The sequence below is a fragment of the Lipotes vexillifer genome, unplaced genomic scaffold (genome assembly GCF_000442215.2).
Source record: "Lipotes vexillifer unplaced genomic scaffold, Lipotes_vexillifer_v1.1 scaffold533, whole genome shotgun sequence".
In the NCBI taxonomy this organism is placed as follows: domain Eukaryota; kingdom Metazoa; phylum Chordata; class Mammalia; order Artiodactyla; family Lipotidae; genus Lipotes; species Lipotes vexillifer.
The window spans coordinates 1,660,991-1,681,195 of record NW_006773553.1 but is presented as its reverse complement, the minus strand read 5'-3'; the positions used below and the strand labels follow the sequence as shown (position 1 = coordinate 1,681,195).

Genomic DNA, 20,205 nt, shown 5'->3' with positions numbered 1-20,205 from the left:
GGGGGCCGGGGGGGGGGGGCACTAGAGGAGGAGCGGGTTGGTTGTGCCGGTGGCCTGAGCTGCCGACGGGGGGACGCCCAGGCTGCCCACCATGTTCACCGCAGCGGGGCCCAGCGGTGGCAGGGAGGAGCCGCCAGCCCCCAGGGCTGGGTGGGAGGCTGCGGACGTCACGGAGGCCACAGCCACGGGCTCCACAGCCGGGCCGGGCCCGAAGGACGCGCTGCTCCCCAGCACCGGGCTCCCCCGCAGCTGGTTCAGCGTCAGCGGCTGCGGCTGGTTCACCTGGAAGGGGTTGACCGGGGCTGAGGCCGCGGCGGCACCTGGAGAGAGAGCGGGCAGGGTGGCCGCGGTCAGAGCTGCAGCGTGCCCGGGCCTGGACGACCGCGGCACAGCGGCCACCGGGTCAGCCCGCCCGCCCCTCTGGGCCTGGTGTTGGGACTGGGAGACTCAGGCCGTGAGGAGCCCAGCGAGGGGCCAGGCTCACGGGGCCCAGCTCCTCCTCCGGGCTGGTACCCTGGGCGCCCTCCCTCGTTCTCTCAGCCAGCCGGCCAGCCAGCCTAGCTCTGCGACCAGAGGGAGAGGGAAGAGGAGAGAGGTGCGGGGAGAGAGGGGAGCCACGGGGGAGGGGGAGGCGGGAAGCGCAGGGCGGCCCGCACCTGGGGACCCTGGCATAGTAAAGACTCTGAGAAGTCCTGCAGTCTAGAAGCAGATGCAGCTCCACCCCGCCCAGTGTTTCCCGAATTCCTCTCATACCAGAAGCCCTTCCCCGAGTTCAGCAGAAACGTCTACTGATACCCTGGCCAAAAACCACAGGCGCTGCCGGCACTGAGTCTCCAACTCAGCCCAGCCCCTGCTCACAAAGGCTGCCAGGAAGGCACCCCCAGGTCACCAGAGGAGATGCCGCCTGCTCTCCACGAGGGCACCCCAACGCTCTTGCATCAGTCGCTCCTCGGAGCCCTGGGAAGAGGGCTGTGCAGATCAGATCACCCCGGCTAGAGATGAGCAGACTAGACTACAGAGTAGGACCACAAAGGGGCAGAGGCAGGAGGATGGCCCTGGAGGGCCGGGGGGCTGCCGGAGCCTCCTGCGTCTTGGCTGTAGCCCCCAGGCCCTGACCGGCCCCCCACGGCCTGGCAGTGCAGCTCCTGCAGGGGCCTTCGGGGCAGACCCCTGGCTGTCGGCCAGCTCTGCCCTGGAGCCACCCCCACTGGTGGCAACCACGTTCCCTACCTACCTCAGGAGTGCACGGCCGGGCAGGACCCAGGCATCACACACACACCGCTTCTGCCAGAGGGTCCCTGACCTCAGCCTGCCAAGTCCTCAGGTCTGAGGCCAAACACCTTGAAGGTGACCTGTTCATGCCCTTGGGGAGCCCAGGGCCTTTCTGGGAAAACTCTGGGGAAGGGCGGGAGCTTCCTCAAGGAAGAGGGCTGCCCGGACTGAGAGGCGAAGGCGGGGGTCCGAATCCCCAGCCCCGGAGAAGAGAAGGGAGACGTCCCGGCAGAGGGAACAGGACGTGTAGCGGGGGGCAGAGAGCAGCTCACGCAGCTGAGGGGCTGAGCGCACAGGGGGCTGGCGTGGGTGGGGGCACGGGACACGGAGGCCCTGGCCACTCCCTCGAGGGCTGGGGCTTGTCCTGTAGCCCATGTGGAGCTCCTGAGGGTGGAGAGCCCACCGGCAGGGAGGACGGGCTTGGGGGGCAAGGGTGAGTTCCAGCCCCAGATACGGCAGAATCCAGCAGCAGGGGCGAAGTGAGGGCTCTTGGGGTCCCTGGAGCATGGCCCAGCCTTACCCTCAACCTTTCGGTTGAGAGCCCAGTTACCCTCAACCCGAAAACGGGGCCGCTGGGCAGCAAACCCAGGCTCCTCCCCTCAGCCCCAGCACTATCCGCCTCCAGCTGACCTAAAACTGGCGCTCGCTAAAGGGTCTCCCTGGCTGGGGCACCAAGTCAGGGGCAGCTTCTGCTCAGTGGTCTCAACGGAGGACAGGCTTTGTTTTCCAGCCCCCGAGTCCCGGAGAGGCGCGAGGGCCGGTCCAGGATGCCCGGCGCTCCGCTACTGCTCAGCCGGGGCCAGCACGCCCCTGAGCCTGGTCCCCGCCTGTGGTCCCTGAGGGAAGAGTCCCCCGCAGAGGTGGAGGGGAGGTCAGCGCCCACAGGCCTGCCCCAGAGCCGCTCTCAGGAAGGGCAGACGGCCAGAGGAAGGCCGGGAAGCAAGCATACCTGGTGCCAGGAAGGGGTTGAGGGACTGTGCCGGCGGGGCTGGCCTGGTCACCAGCGAGTCCAGGTTCACCAGGGCTGCGTTGGGGCCCAGGAAGGACTCGGGGGTTTTCCGGGTGCCGCTGGGCTTGCTTGAGGCCACGGTCGGGGGCTGGGACTCAAAGGGGTCGGGGCTGGTAGTTCCACTGTTCTGGGCCGGTGGAGACGCCGCCTTGGCTGCAAGACAAGGACACACACGGGCTGGTGAGCCTGGAGGGCTCATCCAACCCTGAAGCGTCCAGAGCAAACCCCGATGTTCCCGGACGCCGACTCGCCGGGGATGCGTACGGCTGCCCAAGGAATGGGGCGATCGCTGCAGTGCTATTTCCAACAGTCCCAACCTGGAGCCACGGTCAGCCACAGGGCAGGGCAAGTACTACCAGACCTGAGTCCAGGGACGGAAGGCACGATGAGGAAGGAGCAGGGACAGAACAGTGCAGCACAATCTCCACAAATATTAAGATGGCATTTTGGGTTGGTGGCTACACATGAGTAGTTCACATTTTTTTAAATGTTTTCATTTTCTAAATTTTCTACGGTGAACATGAATTGCTTGACAGTAAGAAGAAAGCAAATGACTTTTAAAAATTCAGCCGACAGAGGGTGTGCTGAGGCAGGCCGGCAGGAATGTGGCCGCTCTGCTAGGCTGCTCTGCTCTGTGAGATGGTGATGGGGACACGGGTCCCGAAGAACCGTCGATTCTGCACTCAGCAGCCCCACGCCCAGGAGCCCAGACTCAGGAAATAATGCAAAGTGTGAGCAGGGGTTTAAGCACAGAGATGTTCACTACAGCATTATTTACTTTAGCACAACTTGAAATCAACTTAAAATGCCCTCCCCAAAATCAACGATTAAACATTGGGTTGGCCAAAAGTTCGGGTTTTTCCGTAATATATTACGGAACCCAGTAACTTGTCGCTGAGCCCTACAAAGAGATACTACAAAGCTATTTCTAAAGAATTTGTAATGTTGAAAGAAAATGTTCCCAATCCGCTTTTCCATAAAAGTGGTGAAAAAAAAAAAAAAAAAAAGTGGTGGGGGCAGGATTCGACTCCCTCCCTAAGTACGAGCGCAACAACAAAGGCTGTGTCCATAAGAGCTCAGAAAAAGTGCTGGGAGGGAGCACAGCGGCCATGTGTAGATGGGAAAATTACAGATGAGTTTCATTGTCTTCCATCAACTTTCCCACACTTTCTACAATGGAAACACCTCCAGAACTGGGGTAAATACTTCACAGGCCCAGGGAAGGGCGCTTAGGCTTCTCCCTGAGGGGTGGGGAGCGAGCAAGGACAGTTAGGCTGTACTTTGGCCTGTGGAAGAGACACACGGAATCTTGTTGCTTTTTTGATGCGGCAAAAGAAACCCGGGGAAGCAGCAGCTCTAAGTTGCTTCTGGGCCCCTGGAGCTGAGAGGGCCCGGGGGGTGCGGCGGGGGTGCGGTGAGGGGTGCCAGGCTGCTCCTACCTTAGGCCAGCCCAGCCCTGCCTGCTGGGGGAGGCGGGGGAGGGGGCAGTGGGAAACGGGGAGCGGGGAAGCCAGGAGAAGAGAGAAAAAGGAGAAAAGTTGCTCGGTGCAGCTGGGAGGGGTGGCCCTGAGGAAGGCAGGCGCCACCTGGCTCTGTCCCCAGCCCCACAGGGCTGTGTGAAGAGGGCATCCAGCCCCCTCCCTCTGCCCCTCGGGGCCCAGTCTCTCTCCGCCCAGCCCTGACCCCTCCCAGCCCAGGGGCGCTCAGGGAGGAGCAGGGTCTTCTGCAGAGCGTGCATGTGCGTGCGCGCGTGCGTGCGTGCACGTGTGTGCGTCACAGATGTCTGCCCACACAGAGAGCCGGGTGGTCTGGAAAAGGGGGCGCCTTTGGGGAGCCGGGCAGAGGAAGGCTGGTGGAGACGGCAGGGCTACGCTGGGCCGGCCGGGGAGCCAGGGCAGTGGGCTTCCGCCAGCGGCCACAGGGCCCAGGGTGCGAGGCCGAGGAACAGAGGTGGCTGGAGAGGAGAGGGTGACAGAAAGCTCAAGGGCACTCCCGCCGCCGCTGGCCCGTGAATGTGAATCCCTGAGTCAGACCCCCAGCTCCCAGGTCAGACACGTGCACACGCGTGGAGTCGCCAGGTTCCTGACTGTGATGCCTGCAGCAACTGGGCTGGTCAGGGGCACAGGACGGCACAGAAACCACCACCACCACCTACGTTACGTACCTGCTTTTTTTGAAGTTCGGAGGTTGTCAAATTCAGAAAAGTCATCTTTAATTGTACCATTCAAATTACTGAAGAGATCAAAAGCCCCTGGGGAGAGAGCGGTAGTGACTGTGCCATGTCTCCACTTCTCTGCCATGTGCTTCCCCAAACGGCGGGGCCCGGACCTCGCATCCTTAGAGGTTCGGGAACAGGGCAGGGCAGCTGGCCCCGTGGTCTGCGCCGGGCGCAGGAGAGGAGCGCTGGGCTGCAGGGCGGGGGCAGCCAGCGTCTACACAACATCTCCAGCCCAGAGCCCGGGGGGACGCTCCAGAGAGAGAGCCGAGGAGGGAAGGGGGAGCAGGCTGACAGCTCTGCCTGGAGGGCACTGGGAAGGGCCCACGGTTCAAACATTCTCACGGCATGAGGGGAAAGAGGCCGCCAGCCCCGCAGGGAGAAGGGCCGGGCGCTGTGGCTGTGTGAGCAGAAGGAAGGACAGGACGGAGCCGGGGGGGGGAGACCAGAGGTGGGCCGGCGTCCGTAGCCCTCACGGGGGAGAACTCGGAGAGTCGGGGGGCAGCGGGGGTGGGGGGTCCCTGGGTGGGCAAGGAGGGCACCGGGAGGGGCCTCCCCACGCAGAGCAGGGCTCTCGGCTGCCCCTGCCCCCCCCTCCCCCTCCCCAAACCGAAGCCGAGGGGCCAGGGGGGCGGGGGGCTCACCAGAGGGGGACACGGGCTTGGCGGCCGATGCTGCGGCCCAGGGATCAGCGGCTTTCCCGGCACTGGGGGCTGGCTGCTGCGGGGCGGCCCAGGGGTCGGAGCCCTTGGGGACGGAGCGTGTGCCGGCTCCGGTGGGCACCCCCCATGGGTCGACGGAGGTGGCTGGCTTGGCACCTGTGGGAAGGCGGGGTTGGTTCAGAGATGCTCCCAGAAAGGGCTGGGCAGCCGAGGTGAGAGGGAGAGGACCTGAGGCCACAGGAGCACCCTGGGGGGAGCGCCCGGGGAAGGGAGCACAGAGCCCCCGCGGCCTCTGCCTCGGCAGAGCTTGCCTGGCAGCGTCCTCCCTGCCTGCACGCAGCAGACACGCGGTGCGGCATGGAGAGGCATCAAACAAACAGCTGTGCACTAACACATCCACTCCCTAAAGGATGGGACAGACTCCAACGCCCGGGCCTGTGCAGGGTGGGGAGTGGGTCGTGCATGCACGCATGCATCCATCCACCTGCACAGAGCACCCACGCACCTGCTCCCCCTGCAGAGCATCTCAGACGACCACTGCGTGGCCCCCGTGCCCCACCCCAGTCTCCACGAGCTCCGGTTTCGCCACAGAGGGGGCCGAGGGGGCGAGCGGTGCCGGGCCCCTGAGCCGTGTGCTACCGGACACACCGTCGGGGTGCTCTCGGGGGCGGCTGTGTTCACGCAGAGGTTTATCCGGGAGACTGAGCTGCGCTGGTGTGTAGCTGAAACGTGTTGTTTACTGCTCTCTAATACTGCAACCTGTGACACAAGGCACGGCTGGTGTAGCTGTCACTGTACTGCACACGCGGCCCTTCACCGCAGACACGGGCATCAGCTCGCTCCTTCCCAGGCCCCTCACGCCTCCTCTCCCACCAGGGGCCTGGTCCCATCTCTACCCGCCTCCCCTGGGTTTTTTGTTTTCACTGATTTGACGGGTTCCTTCCACGTCTGGGTGCTGATTCTCTTCCTTGAGTTACAAACACCTTCTCCTAACTTGTGGCCTTTCCCTTCACTCTCCTCATGGAATCTTTTGATGAACAGAGAAGTTCTCACTTGGATGGAGTAGAACGCAGGAGAATTTTCCTTAAATTTGTGCTTTTCGGGACACGCAGGAACTCCACCTCCACATGCCCTCGCACATGGACTGGATCATACTTTTTACTTTATCCTTTATTTCCATGAGGAATTTATACAACTTTAGGGACTGGCATATTTTTAAAACTTCATTTTCTAGTTACTTATTACTATGCAGAGAAACAATTTAATTTTGTATACTAATTTCTGTATTCAGCAATCTTGCTAAACTCTTAATTCTAATCATTGAAATTCATCCTATTTATTCTTTTTTTCTTCTTTAACATCTTTATTGGATGTTAAAGAAGCAACGTATAATTGCTTTACATTGTTGTGTTAGTTACAACCTATTTCTTCTTACAGTAATTCTAATAACTCTTAATTCCAATCACCGCATTTGCAGAAACTCTTTGGGAGTCTATGTACACGGTCACATCCCTTGAAAGCGATGACAGCTTAGTTCTTCCAAGTCCCTCACTTTCCCGTCTCGCTTTGTTGGCCAGGCCCACCCGTCCCAACGCAGAGCAGGGGAACAGACTGTGTCCACGTTTTGCTCTTAAATGTATACCATTAAATGGCACCATTTACCATAATAGGCGTCTTTCCTTTCAGAAGCTCTTTATCAGGTTATGGAAGTTCCCCCTTATTCCAAGTTTGCTAAGACTTCTGCGATAAAGAGCTGGTGGATCTTGTCAGCCTGTTTCTGCCTCTAATAGGATGATCACATGATTTTTCTCTTTGGGCCTGTTAACATGGTACATTAATACATTTCCTAGAGACTTGGTCCTTGGAAACAATGTTTTTCATGATGTACTGGATCATTTTTATATTTTTCTCGTTCTGGTTTTATAGTTGCTTCTTTGCTTAGGGTTTTTGCACCTATATTCCTAAGTGGGCCTGGCCTCACCTGTTTGTTCTCACACTGTGCATCTTCTGTCTGGTTTTGGTGTTAAGGTTATGCTAGCCCATAAAATGAGTAGGAATACTCCCTTTTCCCACCCCCTGAAGGAGTCTGTATAAAGTGGAGTTGTTTCTTTCTTTTTTGTTTTTAATATTTATTTACTTATTTTGGCTGCGCCGGGTCTTAGTTACGGCACGTGGGATCTTCGTTGCAGCACGCCAGATCTTTTAGCTGCGGCACGCGGGATTTAGTTCCCTGACCAGGGATCAAAGCCGGGCCCCCTGCATTGGGAGTGCGGAGTCTTAACCGCTTGGACCACCTGGGAAGTCCCTGGAGTTGTTTCTTGAATGGCTTGAGAACTCCCAGCAAAGCCCTCTGGGTGATTTAGGGAACGGGAGGGAGGTGAGTGACTTACTCGGTTCCTTTAATGATTACAGGACTTTCCCTATTTACAGGTGTCCTACTGTTCTTCCGCCAGCTTTGCTGAATCTACTTTTCTAATTTATCCATTTTATCTAAGTCCTCAGACCTGTCAGCACAGAGTTGATCAAACACCTCTTACTCTATGTGGAATCTCGGCAGGACCTGCACCTACGTTTGGCCTTTCCTCTTTATTTTTCAGAACTACTCTTGCCAGAGATTTCTCTATTTTATTACTCTTTTCAATGACCAACTTCTGTGTTTGTGGATATTATTCTGTGTTCTAACTTGTTAGCTTCTGTTCTCCTCACTGTTTCGTTCCTTCCACTTGACTTGGGTGTGACACCATCCAAGCCTCAACACCTCATCAATCTTGTGCCTTTCTTCTGGGTTAATGCAAACATTAAAAGCTCTAAATTTTCCTCTTACTATCACTTCCATTGTCCTATGTATTCTGATATGAAAGTATTTACGTTTTTATTTGGTTCTAAATATTTCTGTCCCTATAATTTCTTATCTGACTCAAGAATGTAGGTGTCTTTAAAATGTCAGGCGTATGGAGTCTTCTACTTATCTTCTTGCTACCGACTTTAAACTTGAGTGTACTGTGGTCAGAAGGTGCGTTCTATGCGACCCAGCTTTCTGACTTGGCAGAGGCTTTTTGCCTAGCACGCAATTGACGCTTTGCATCTCGCGTGTGACTGGAAAGAACGCGTGCTCTCCAGTTGCTGAGACGACACCTTCACAGGCTTATGAATCACGCTGCTCCAACTTTCTCATATTCTTATGTAAACATCTTCTCCTGCCTAGTTCTGTATTCCTGATATTCTCCATTCCTTCCTGAGATCTGAGTTTCCATCTGGTTGTCTTCCATGTCAGCTGGAAGAACTTCCCTTGGCAGTTTTTGTGGGGCTGCAAATGGTATCCTTTCACCTTCATTCCTGAAGGATAACTTTACCGGATGCAGAATTCTGGTGGGTGAGGTTTTCGGTGGTTTCTCTGTCTCACCGTTGTTCTCAGGAGAAGGGTGTTCTCCCAGTGGGCCCTGAGGACGTCATCCCGCCGCCCCGACGTTCTCGTCACTGCTGGGACTGGGCCGCCGGCCTGACTGCCGTTCTTCTCTGCTCCTGGGGGGTCATCTCTGATGTCCTCTCCCTTTGCTGTCCTCCAGTCTCCTGACTGCACATCTGGGTGTGGGTTTCTCTGATTACCCTGTGTAGGGCTCACTAGGCTCCGCAGCTCTGAGAGGAAGCCCCTCGCCACAATTCTTGAAAGCCCTCCATCGCTATCTTTTCAAACATTACTTTCCTGGAACTTCAAAAAGCCGTGTCCCAATTCTGCCTGCACGTGCCCCCAACTCCTCCGGAGCACTCTCCAGAAAGCTCCGTGGCTACTTGCTTACCAGGAGTCTCCCTAGACAGTGAGCTCCTGGGGGCACCAGGCGGGGTGAAAAGACCGGGCACTGCTCCCTGACACCCGTGGACTCAGCGCCCGGGGCCCGCCCCTAGGCAGGGCACTGCACGGGGCCCAGCCGTGAAAGGGGCTCCTTGGCTTTGAAGAAGACGTACCGCCGCCGGCCGGCCCCCCCCCCGCCAGGCTTGCCACAGCAACCACGACGGACGAGCCAGGGCAGCCTCACGCCTGTCACCCACTGGCGGCCGGCCAGCTCTGGTGTGGACTTGGGGCTTCTCCAGCCGCTGCCCCCAAGCCACAACCCTCCTGAGGCTTCCAGAAGCTCCTCCGACCTTTCACTCCCGTCCGCCCAGCGACTCACGCAGAACAACCTCCCCCGGGACGTACCCCACTCTCCCGGGCCCACTTCGGCCAGCGGGACACCTGGTCCCGGCTGGAGTCACACAGCTGGGGTGCGTCCTCGCTCTGCCCCCAACACAGCACCTCGGGGGCCTCGGTTTCCTGTCTCAACTGGAGGGAGCTGCCAGGGTGGAAACTGTGTCAGGGAGGGAGCTGGACTGCAGGTTAGAAGAGCTGGGACGTGTCTTCACGTCCGAGACGCAACGGAGAGGACACAGGATGAGGAGGTTGCAGAGGACCCGGACCCAGTGCCAGGCTGCTCCTGGCTCCCGTGGGGCCTCGACCTCCCCCACTCAGCAGCGCCCGCGAGAACTGCGAGCTCACAGTTCATGTCCCAGCGCGTCTGTGCCTAAGGACACGGACTGGGAGCCCTGCACTCCTCCCCTGCGCCTGACCGCTGGGCAGACGCGCCCCCATCGGGAGACGCTCCCTGGTCACCTTCCAGCACCCACCTCCTCTTTTCTCGAGGGATCTGCTGATCTTCCTCGGGAGAACTGTCCCCTTACCACTCCCTAGTCCCGGTCTGAGTGGGCGGACCCTGCGCTGCGACAGGGGAGGGTCTTCACCAGCCCACCCCCAGTCCCAGCTCCCCACTCCTGCATCCCAGAGAGGTCCATGAGGTCCAGGGAGATCCTCTCCATCCCCGGGCTGTGAGCACCCAGAGCCGCCAGCCAGGCCTTGAGCTTCTAAGGCCAAAGGGAGAGGGGAGGGGCCCAGTGGGAGGGGGCAGAGCACGGGGCCTGGGTCTTGGTGACGCCGGCTCAGCCACTGGGTCGAGCCGGCCTGAGGGCAGAGCTACCATCCCCACCTGTACCCCACTGGGTACAACATGGCGTCCTGCCCATCAGACGGCCTCCCCGGCCCGCTTGGGGGCACGGTCCCCACCCTGCAGCCCCCTCACAGGCACCTGCTCACGGGGGCTGAGCTCACGCCGCTCTCCCGGGCCTCAGAGAGGACCTGACACACGAAGGTGCTGCCAACTGATGGGGCCTGAGGGACCCACAGAGTCTCAGGGCTGCGGGGACCCTGCAGTCACCCCGACTCCCGCCATGGGCACCGCTGACGCTGGAGAGCACTTCTGGAAGGTTCCACGTAAATGTCTGACTCGGGTGTAGAAACACACAGCTAGAGCCGCCCCGACTCTGCACAGCCCACGCAGAGAATCTACAAACGCCTTTGATTCAGAGGGATTCACTCACCATGCAGCTCAGGGGGCACCAGGCCAGCGGTTCTCAGCTGTGGCCCTTGGGAATCCCCTGGGGTTGTGAGTAGAATACTGACCCCCGCACACACAGATGCCAAGGAGGGCCTGGGCATGTGCATTTTTAGAGGCTTCCCGAGCGGCCAGGATGAGCAGCTGGTGCGGGAGAACCACCCAGCTCCTGGGCTGCTCGGATCGCAGGCCGGATGGACAGACGGACGTCTGGTGGGGCCAGACCCTGCCACAGACAGGCGGCCGTCGGCACCACCTCGCTCCTCTGAGCATCGTTGGCCCACATGGCGCAGGCCCAGGCCCTGCCCTGCAAGAGGAACACGGCCCCAGCGATTGTACCTAGCATGTGGGTCACGGGCAGCTGGCGACCACGGGGAAGGAGGGGTCCTGAGGACAGGGTGACCCTGTCTCCCCAAGCAGGACACCCGAGCCATGTTTTCAAGCACAGCCAGGCGCTCACTAGCCAAACAGCAGGACACAGCATCACGTGAGGAGCCGGCATTTAAGGGGGGCCAGACTGCCCTGCCAGGCAGAGGCCGTCTTGGAACTCCTTGGCCTCCCACCGCCCCGGGCCTCGGGCACTGCCCTCCTGACCGCACGTGGGACACGATGGACCCCGCTGTGCTCCGCCCACCACAGCCCCGGCCGGCCCAGCCGGGCCACACACCCGACAAATAGGCGCTTGTTGAGTGACGGAGAGGAGGGGAGGCCAGGACCGAGGGCCCATTCACAGGGAGCGTGCCCGGCTCTCCCCGAGCCCCACGACGAGTCTCCATGGGACAGGGAAGCAGTCACATGGCGGGTCATGGAGTGAGCGGGGGCGGGGGCTGAGCCGGCTAAGGCCGTTGGAATCACAGGCCATGAGCCCTGCTGTCCCAGGCGGCTGCTTTGTGTCTGGCAGGTGCAGGAAGTGCCCTGCTGACCTGGCAGGCGCCGCTCTCCCTCCTCCCAGCCCCCAGCATTTCCTCCCGAGGCCCCTTGGCACAAGCTGGTAAAGGCAGGGCTCGCTACCAAGGGCGGCTTTCACAACAGCGCTTCTTTCATCCAGGGGTCGCATCCCACAGTGCTGGGGAAGAGACTCTGATCTTTCTAGCTGTTTCGGGGTGGTGGGGTGTTCCCCAAACACACACTGGCAGATTCTACCACAGACTAAGCAGTAAGCCTGACACTGTATCTCGCTCCAGAGCGGCATCTCAGAAGAAGGAAGCAAGTTCATGGTCACCACGGTCCAGTGAGCTTGGGAGCGGGGCTGAGGCCGCGTCCTGCAACGCTGTTGAGGGCAGAGCGCTAGCACTGCCCACGGGAGCTGACGTCTAGAGCTTTGACTGATGCCTGGAAAGGCTCCCCGTGTATGGAAGAAAGAAATGTCTACACGTACCCACGATGTGACCCCAACCACGTGAAAACACACAGGCCCAGGGGACGCAGGAAGCAGACAAGCTAACATTTTAACACCGGTTCTCGCTCCCTGTTGCAGTCTGAGGGGACTTTTCCTGGACATGAGCGGCCACAGAAGGCCTTAGCGGCAGTCCGGGATGGCGTGATGACTCCAGGACGGGGGCCATGAGCACTGAGCCTGCCCCTCACTTGCTGTGTGACCTCAGAGGAACGAACAGCCTCTCTGGGCTTTGATGCTGTTTTCCCCAAGTCACTGGTAAAAATGCCAAGTGCATCAGAACCAAGAAGACAGCCCTGGGTTGGGCAAGTAGCAAAAGACGGCAAAGTGGCAGTCCATGAACCAACCACACGTGGCCACTGCAGGTGCATTTTGATTAGCTCCAACCACGTTCTTAATTTTTAAAATTCATTGTCAACATTTGAAAATTTGATTTCAAAATTTCAGGTTCCAACCTTCCCTTACTGCTCAATGGTTATACAAAATGTGGTATGTCTATAAAATGGAATATTATTCAGCCATTAAAAAGGAATGCAGGACGGATATGTGCTATCATGTGGGCAAACTCTGAAAACATGCTAATTGGGAGTCAGAAGGGCCACGTGTTGTGTGATCCCATGACAGACGAAACGCCCGGACAGACAACTCCAGAGACAGGAAGCAGACTGGTGGCGGGGGAGGGGCAACAGGGGGTGACTGCCTAATGGGAAGGGATTTCCTTCCGGGGCGATGGAAAGTCCTGGGATCGGTACTGATAACCGCACGCTATCATGGAGGGCTAAGAACTACTGAACTGTCCACGTGAAAATGGGTAAGATGGTGAATTTTACGTCGTGTAAGTTTTATCTTGATTAAAAACAATTGAGAAGAGCAGAACCACGTGGGCAGAATTCCCATGTGATGTTCAGCTGCCTCTGGGCACCAGCTGCCTCTCCCCAGCTGCTGGCTTCCACTGCCTGCAGGTGTGAGAACCCCAACCACTGGAGGTGGTCCTGCCCCACCCGCAGGAGACCCCCCCAGCTCCCCGCGAGGGTCAAGTGCCTGGTCAGTCAGGACACCCAGCTCCGGGGCCCAGCCCTGTCCACCAGCCAATGGGAGGGCTGGGCAAGCTTGCTGGTTGAAAAAATATGTATTCCCTCTCTCCTGACCAGGTAATACTTATCCCTGGTAAATAAGTCGAACAGTTAAACAAAAAAAAAGGTAGAGAGGGAAAAGTCTGTCTCTCTCCCACCACTGCGACCCCCAAACCCCTCCCAAAAGCAGCCGCTGACTGGACTCAGCGCTCCTCAAGCCCGCTGGCTTCACCAGCTCCTGGAGGGATCACGCTCTCTCCCGGGCACTGAGGAGGCCGCCCGTCTGCTTACCGACCCCATACGACTTCGAAAGGGATTGAGAGACTCTCCTGAAGAACACCGCTGCCAGGTGAGAGGGAGCCGCGCGCCCTGCAGCCACTCCCCCGTCCAGCAGGCGGGCAGGGGAGACGTACGAGGGAGGTCTTTACCAAATGACGGCCAGGGGTCCGAAGTGCTGCCGGGGGCTGCCGGAGCACCCCAGGGGTTGGTCTGGCTGGCTGAAGCGGAAGGGCCCCAGGGCTCCGCCTTCGGGGCAGCAGGGCCCGCGCTGGGCAGAGCGTCCATCAGGTCCAACAGCGTGGTCTGCTGTGGGTGGGAGCCATGCTGTTGAGACGAGGACCGAAGAAAGAGGACAGGTTTACCCTGCTGCCCTTGCGGCCAGTGTCCGCCCGTGCCCCTTGCAGTGCAGAGGCCTTCTGGCGGGCCCAGAGGACCCGGGACTGCGCCGCCCCACATCACCGCTTCTCAGTGAGGACCAGGCTCCACCCACACTGGCTATTTGCTGCGTGCCAAGCGCCCGCCGTCTGTCGACAGGTCCTTGGGGCTTCCCAGGAGAACAGGGGTTTTGCCTCCCTCCGAGACGCGGCCCCCCGACCCGCCCGGTCCCCCCAGCTGCCAGCGTCATCCAGGGCTCTCTCCCGGGGGCCGCCACACTCTCCTGCTCCCACAGCCAGCCTGGCTGCCCTCAGGGACCCCGCAGCACTGGAACAGGGAGGCCACTGGAGCCCTGGCCCTGCGGGAGGGTCTGTCTCCCGACGGGATGACGAGGTTGTCAGGGGCAGAGCCACGTCCAGTTCACCTTTAGGTCCCAGGTAGGAAGCCCGGCAGAGAGCAAGGAGGACGCCGGCTTACCCTGGGCCAAGAAACTGTCCCAAAGCACTTGACGCTTAGCAGCTTTCGGAGCAGCGACCGGAGCTGCGCGGGGTGGGGGTTGGGGGGACGGAACTGAGGCGGGGTCAGGGGAGGGCCCAGCCCCTCGGGCGGATGTGTGTGTCACCCGCCCTCTCCTCACTGCCGCTGGCTGAGACAGCCGCTGGGGGTTGGGCTCAGGAGGGTCTCACACACTGACTTGCCCCCCACGCCCGGCCCGTGAAGCACTCACCTCTTTTTTTTTTGGAAATTTAACTGTGTCTCTGCGGCTTTCTTCCAAGGCCATCTGCAACCTGAGGTCGTCTCCCCGCCTGAGGCGCTCTTCCTGTAGAGAACAATGGACCCTGAGGCTGGTGGTCACGGCAACAAGGTCCCCAGGAGCCAGGCCCTCCTGGCCAGAGCCGGAAACCAAAGCCGTATCGCAGTCACTTCAAAGGAGGGTCTGGGGACACCTGGACATGAGCCTCTCCCACCCCAAGGTGTGCCAGGGGCGGGGGGCCGGATGGGGGAAGGGAAATACTTGTAAAATACTTTTTCTCAAAATGAAAATGACTTCAAAATTCTTTCTAATTGTAGAAGCAATATGTCTCCTTATAAAAACAAACAACCCAGAAAGGAATTAGAAAGAAGACAGAAATCACAGGTCATTCCATCCTGCCCCCACTGTGTGTGCTTCCAGAAAATGAGTGTGTGTTTATATTATTTCTACCAGAAACGACTCGTTATATTTAATTTACATTTATTCAAGGCACAGTCAGCAAATATAAAAAGACTGGGCTGACCTAGCTTTTTTATACAATGATGAAATATAAGTAAACACACTCACTGCGTCTTCTTTACCGTAAGACAGGAGCAAGGAACTACGACGGGCTGGCCCGTCCGTCTGCCCCATTTTCCCCGTGAGTGTTCTGCACCTCCCGTCGATGGCAGGCCGCACGTCCTGAGTGGACCGAGGGGCCCTGCCGGGAGCTGGCCGCTACGTGGACCTCTGGGATACTCCAGTCACCCACACCCGCCTCTTCCATCCGAGTGCTCAACAGCACTGCCAAGCGAGAGGGGCCGCAGGCCTCGCTGCACTCCTTTGCCTTTTTTAACCAAAGGGCAGCAAGTCCGGCCTGAAAGCGGCAGCCAAGGGCCGAGCCCTTTGAAGGCTGCTCCTTTCCCTTCGTCTCCATCTTTTTTGTAAACACCTGTTTGTTTGTTTGTTAATTTATTGTTTATTCATTTATTTGGCCGCTCTGCTCAGCAGGCATGTGGAACCTACTTCCCTGACCAGGGATCAAACCTGGGCCCCCTGCACTGGGAGTGCGGAGTCCTAACCACTGGACCACCAGGGAACACCCCCTCCTCCTCCATCTTAACGTAACGTGTGCTTATAAGAGAGAAACTGCACACGTGCCCACGTCTGAATGTCAGAGTCTGATCTCCTGGGCATTTTCCTCCCAGCCTCTGTCTCATCCTTTTCTGGGTCCAGATGCTCTCGACCCACCTTGCAGATTTTGGTCCGCACTCGGTGCCGAAGGGCTGTGGACACTTGGCTTGGAGCCCGGCCGAGCGCACGGGAGCGCTCCCGGGAAGCACCTCTGACCTATGCATCCCCAGGACCGACTAGCTAGAGCCCCTCCTCCGCGCCAGGGCGCCCGGGCCCCGCCGCACGGGGCGCATCCCTGCTGGCACCCACCTGCTCAGCCACCTCTCTGCTCATGGCCAGCGCCAGCTGCAGCTGCAGCTCCTCTTCCCCGCTCGTTTGCGGCCGCGCCTGCTCCAGCTCTGAGGATACCCGTGGGGAGGTGGCTGCGGGGGAGGCAAAGTCAGCGTGAAGGACCAGCGCTCCCTGGCCAGCCGCCCGCTCCCATCTCACACCCACAGGGCCACCCTGGCTGGGAGACGGGGCTCTGCGAATACGCTGCGCGCACAGCCGAGGAACGTCACAACTACGCCAGCCACGCAGCGCTCGCCAGGACAAACGCCCTGGGCGGCCAGTTCAGGCCTCTCAGGGGTCAGAGCCTATCTCCACTGCACGGCTTTAAGGAGGGGGGCTGAGTTTTTACAACGTCGAGAACACAGTTCTTGAAAAGCTGGGTCAAAGATCATTCAAAGAAGGACATGGCCTCTGTGGACTCGCTCCTCTCAAGAACCCCCCTCGCATGTGTAAGAATCTCACCGGATCTCCCGGTCCTAAGGACATGGAAAATGAAGACCAAACATTTCTGCAGTAACCCTGAAAATTTTTGTTTTTTAAGTAAAACTGCATGTTGACTTGGAAAAAAAACATACACAGGCACTGTGTGCTTGAGTACTTATCTAGTTTAAGCATTTGAAGCAGCACCTGCTTTGATGAAGCGGATCTGATGAAGGGATGAGATGTGAATTCCCAGCTGGTTCCCAAAGAAAGGGGTCTTCACTCAACCCCACTGTGGCCAGGCTGGGCTCCACACGCGGAGAACGCTGGGCTTACGCACCATCACGCTTCCTGCGCCAGGGAGCCTGGGTGCCCGCAGAAACCAGGCGTGAAGCTTCGGGAGCAGCAGCCCAAGAGTGCTCCACCCCTGCCCGCCGCCCCCAGGACAGGAATTGTCAGCACGAGCCCTGCCACCCGGAGAGCTGTGGAGCCACCGCCTTGGGTGCCTCTGCCCCGTCCTCCTTCTGGGCCTCTGGGGCCGGCCTCCTGCCAGGGCTGGGTCAGCACTCCCTCTCTCCCAGCACCCCTATTCTGCAGTTTGGTGGGTCATGTCAGAAGGTGCTCCTAGGGAACGGCCCAGGCTCATCTTCCCACCATCACGTCCATCCGCAAAGTCTGACAAAGCAGCTGGCAAATACCCACTGCGTGGATAAATGGACAGATGGATGGACAGGCAGATGGAGGATCCCACTGCATGGCCGAGGGCTAGCTGTTAAAGATGCTCTGACTGTATATTCGTCAGCCCCCTTCTTCCATTACATCCCTTCCAGCAGACCCAGCCCCCAGCACTCACGCAAATGCTGCCTCTGCCTAAATCTCCAACCTAAGTGAGTAAAACGGGAGAAGAGGCGAGATGCAGTTAGGGTCCTGGAAAAACCCACAGAAGAACAGGCGAGGCTGCAGGGGCAGTGCAGGGCGGGGGCTGTAATTGGCATCACTCTGTCCTGCAATTTAGGAAAGACGCGTAAAACACACGGCAGTGACACTTCATCGGGAACAATCACATGGCCCGAAGCACAGTGTGTCCACTGTGATTTACTGTCAACCAAGAGAAACATTAAAAAAAAAAAGCCAGCAACCAATTGCCTCATGTCTACTCTAAGCTAGTGAACAGGTCAAACAGCAAAATGCTGCAGTTATCCAAAAAACACAAACATATTTTTCTAAATAAAATCAAGTCAAATCCCAGCCTAGTGCATCGCCCAATTTTATTTTCCAAAGCATTTCTTAAGAAATAAAGCTAGATGGTAACAGAATGTCCTCAAATCTACCTTAATAATTTGATTTCTTAACAATATACCAAAACAAAAGCACATTTTTGGTTGGTTTGTTTCCAAACTTCACCTCTGCCCGTCACAGGCGGCAGCTCTGGCTTCCTCGTGCTCTAGAAGCAACATCACCACCCAGACTGGTGGGCACAAAGGAAGCTGGCCAGTCGTGGCGGACAGTGTGGGGGGACTCCTGTGACGCACGTGGCTCTCCCGTCCAGGTCACAGCCACTCAGGCGGCCCGTTCCCAGCCTCCTTCCCGGTAAGAGTCTCTGAGGCTGCTTTGCAAAACCCTCAGCTTACAGCAGGCATGGCACATCCGACACCCTTCGTTTACTCCCAAATGGAAACCAGGAGTGAAGAAAGAAGATCTCAGACCCCATCCCACACCCCAAAAAGCCCCCTGAACAGAGAGCCCCATCTTGGCAGGGAAAGCTGAACCTGGCCTAACCTGGCGGGACCGGGATGAATGGGCCGGGCTCTGCGCAGGGCCTGCCGGAGACGTGAGGACCCCTGTCCCCCGAGCCTCTCAGCATAACTGCGAGGCCAGCCCAGCTTCAAATGCAAACGTGCACGTCTGCACCCCACACAGCTGACACTGCTGGAATAACGCGTGGCCGGCACACACGGAAATAGCTCACCACATCAGTATGGAAATTAGACAAAGGGTATTCCCCTAAACGCTGTGGTTTTCATAAGAGGAGGCACGGCTCTCGGTCACGCAGTTGGAAGAACTCACAGCCACCAGCCCAGAGTCAGCTGAGCTGCACACGGCGGTCTCAGCTGCGAGGGAGGCATCCGGCGGAGACGTTCCTGCCTTAGTGACAGCATCTCGTCTCCACAAAGGGCCTCTTGTGCTCGAGGACAGGGCAGTGGACACAGAGGTGGTGGTGAGAGGGGCCTGAATGGGCCCTTCTGACCCCCGGAGCCTGGCCCTCGCCCCACTCTGACGATCTGAGGGTCCACAACTCATGGGGACAGTGGAAGAAGCAGGGGTTCAGGGGGCTGGGCCGCTCTCGGGTCTCAGGCTGCTTTCTGACCCAGCACCCTCTCGAGGGAAGACCGGCACCGTGGGCACAAGCAAATCACTCCACGAGCAAGCGTGTCACCACCCTTCTCCTGCAGCTGAGACGGGCCCGTGGGGAGAAGCACAAAGCCTTCACCTGCTCAGTGGGCCCCCCGTTCACCCTGTCCAGTCTGCTACCCTGGCTGAGAAAGCTCGGCAGGGGAGGTTGAACAGGGAGCTGACACAAGCCAAACAGCTCCCGCAAAATACAGGCTATGACGAGAACCAGAAACACCGCTGGCGTCTCCTGCAGGGCCTCCCGACCTCACCTTGCTCGCCTGCTCCAGGGACCGGCCGACCCACACAGGTCCCCAAACGCGCCCCTAAAACAAAGGCGCTTCAGATGGGCAAGGTCGGGGAATTTCGAAAGAAGAAAGCAAAGCGGTCAAGGTAATAGAAAAACAGGAAATTGCTTCTTCTCACTGGCTACGTTTTGCAGTGTTCCTAGAAAGCACGTAAGCGGTGTCTGCAGTCACGGACGCCGAGTGAAGGGCACAGACTCTGCAGACCCAGCTGGCCCAGAGGCGGCTCTCCACGGGGACTTCTCGTAAAGCCCTAGCACGCAGGCTGTCGCCAGGGTACACGAAGCACATCTGACAACCTGGCAAGAATGCAAGGTCGCCAGGCAGCGGGGCTCCAAGAAGACCCCATCTGGATCCAAGCACTGCCACCACCCTAACAACCCCGTGCCCAACAGCTGATGGGGATGCCAGGGCTCCCGTCCTGTCCCCACCCTATAGCAGCAGGGGGACCGCACACGAATGGCCACCTCTCTGGGCTTCTGCTTCCACGTCTGTGAAGTGTGGGGAGGGAGGGGGGTCAGGAGGACCCAAGACACAGTGGCCCTCCAACCTGGGGGCCAGGCCTTGCCCAGGTCACTGCTCTCCACTCTGTCCACAGCCACCAGACAGCCCCCCCCCCCCATCTCGCACGGCAGAAACCAGAGACTGGTACCCGCTCTGGCCCCGGGCCTCCATGGGCAGAGGACTGTGGCTCTGGCGGCCGGGGCCTCCGCCCTCCTCTTTCTGCCAGTCTCTGAAGGAGGGGCTGGGGAGCCAGCACTGAGCCCAGGGCCAGCTTCTGCCCCCCAGTGACCAGCTCCCCGGTCCAGCTAAGTTCCTTCCTCGTTACTGAACTGCAGCGAAGTGCTTACTGGGTCTTCCTCAATGTAGCGACAACTTCCCGTGTTCCACCAGCCGTTTCCCGAATCACCGATGACCCGCGGCTACCAAGGACACTCCCACGCAGAGTGGAGGCTTTTGAGCCCGTTCCCCAGGGAGACCCTCCAGGGCCCTCCCTCTCCCAGCTCACAGGCAGTAGAGGAAAGACTGCTTTTAGTCAAGCAAGGCAAATTAGGAGAAAATAAGCGCAGATCACCCCCGGTTAACATTGAAAGAGAAAAGAAACATAAATACGTTGTGGAAAAGCCAAAGAGCTGCAAAATGTGAAGAGCCTAAAGTACCACCACAGCCAGGTAACCTTCAGGACGGGGG

General features: G+C 58.7%; 1 protein-coding gene and 1 non-coding gene across 5 annotated transcripts in view; both read right to left on the bottom strand.

The window, feature by feature from the left end:
* Nucleotides 1-21: 21 nt before the first annotated feature.
* Nucleotides 22-20,205, bottom strand: part of EPN2 (epsin 2) — a 37,114-nt gene continuing 16,930 nt past the window's right edge. For 3 of the 4 annotated variants that reach the window (XM_007448408.1, XM_007448410.1, XM_007448409.1), the window contains 7 exons: nucleotides 15,878-15,990; nucleotides 14,429-14,521; nucleotides 13,476-13,650; nucleotides 5,141-5,314; nucleotides 4,446-4,532; nucleotides 2,222-2,434; nucleotides 22-320 (listed from right to left, as the gene is read on the bottom strand). In XM_007448408.1, coding sequence (XP_007448470.1) covers nucleotides 22-320; nucleotides 2,222-2,434; nucleotides 4,446-4,532; nucleotides 5,141-5,314; nucleotides 13,476-13,650; nucleotides 14,429-14,521; nucleotides 15,878-15,990 — 1,154 coding nt within the window. Of the gene's footprint in view, nucleotides 321-2,221; nucleotides 2,435-4,445; nucleotides 4,533-5,140; nucleotides 5,315-13,475; nucleotides 13,651-14,428; nucleotides 14,522-15,877; nucleotides 16,011-20,205 lie in introns of all 4 variants that reach the window. The other variant, XM_007448407.1, reaches the window with a different exon arrangement.
* Nucleotides 15,461-15,533, bottom strand: TRNAG-CCC (transfer RNA glycine (anticodon CCC)). The gene has a single exon. It is a non-coding gene; the product is annotated as a tRNA-Gly (tRNA).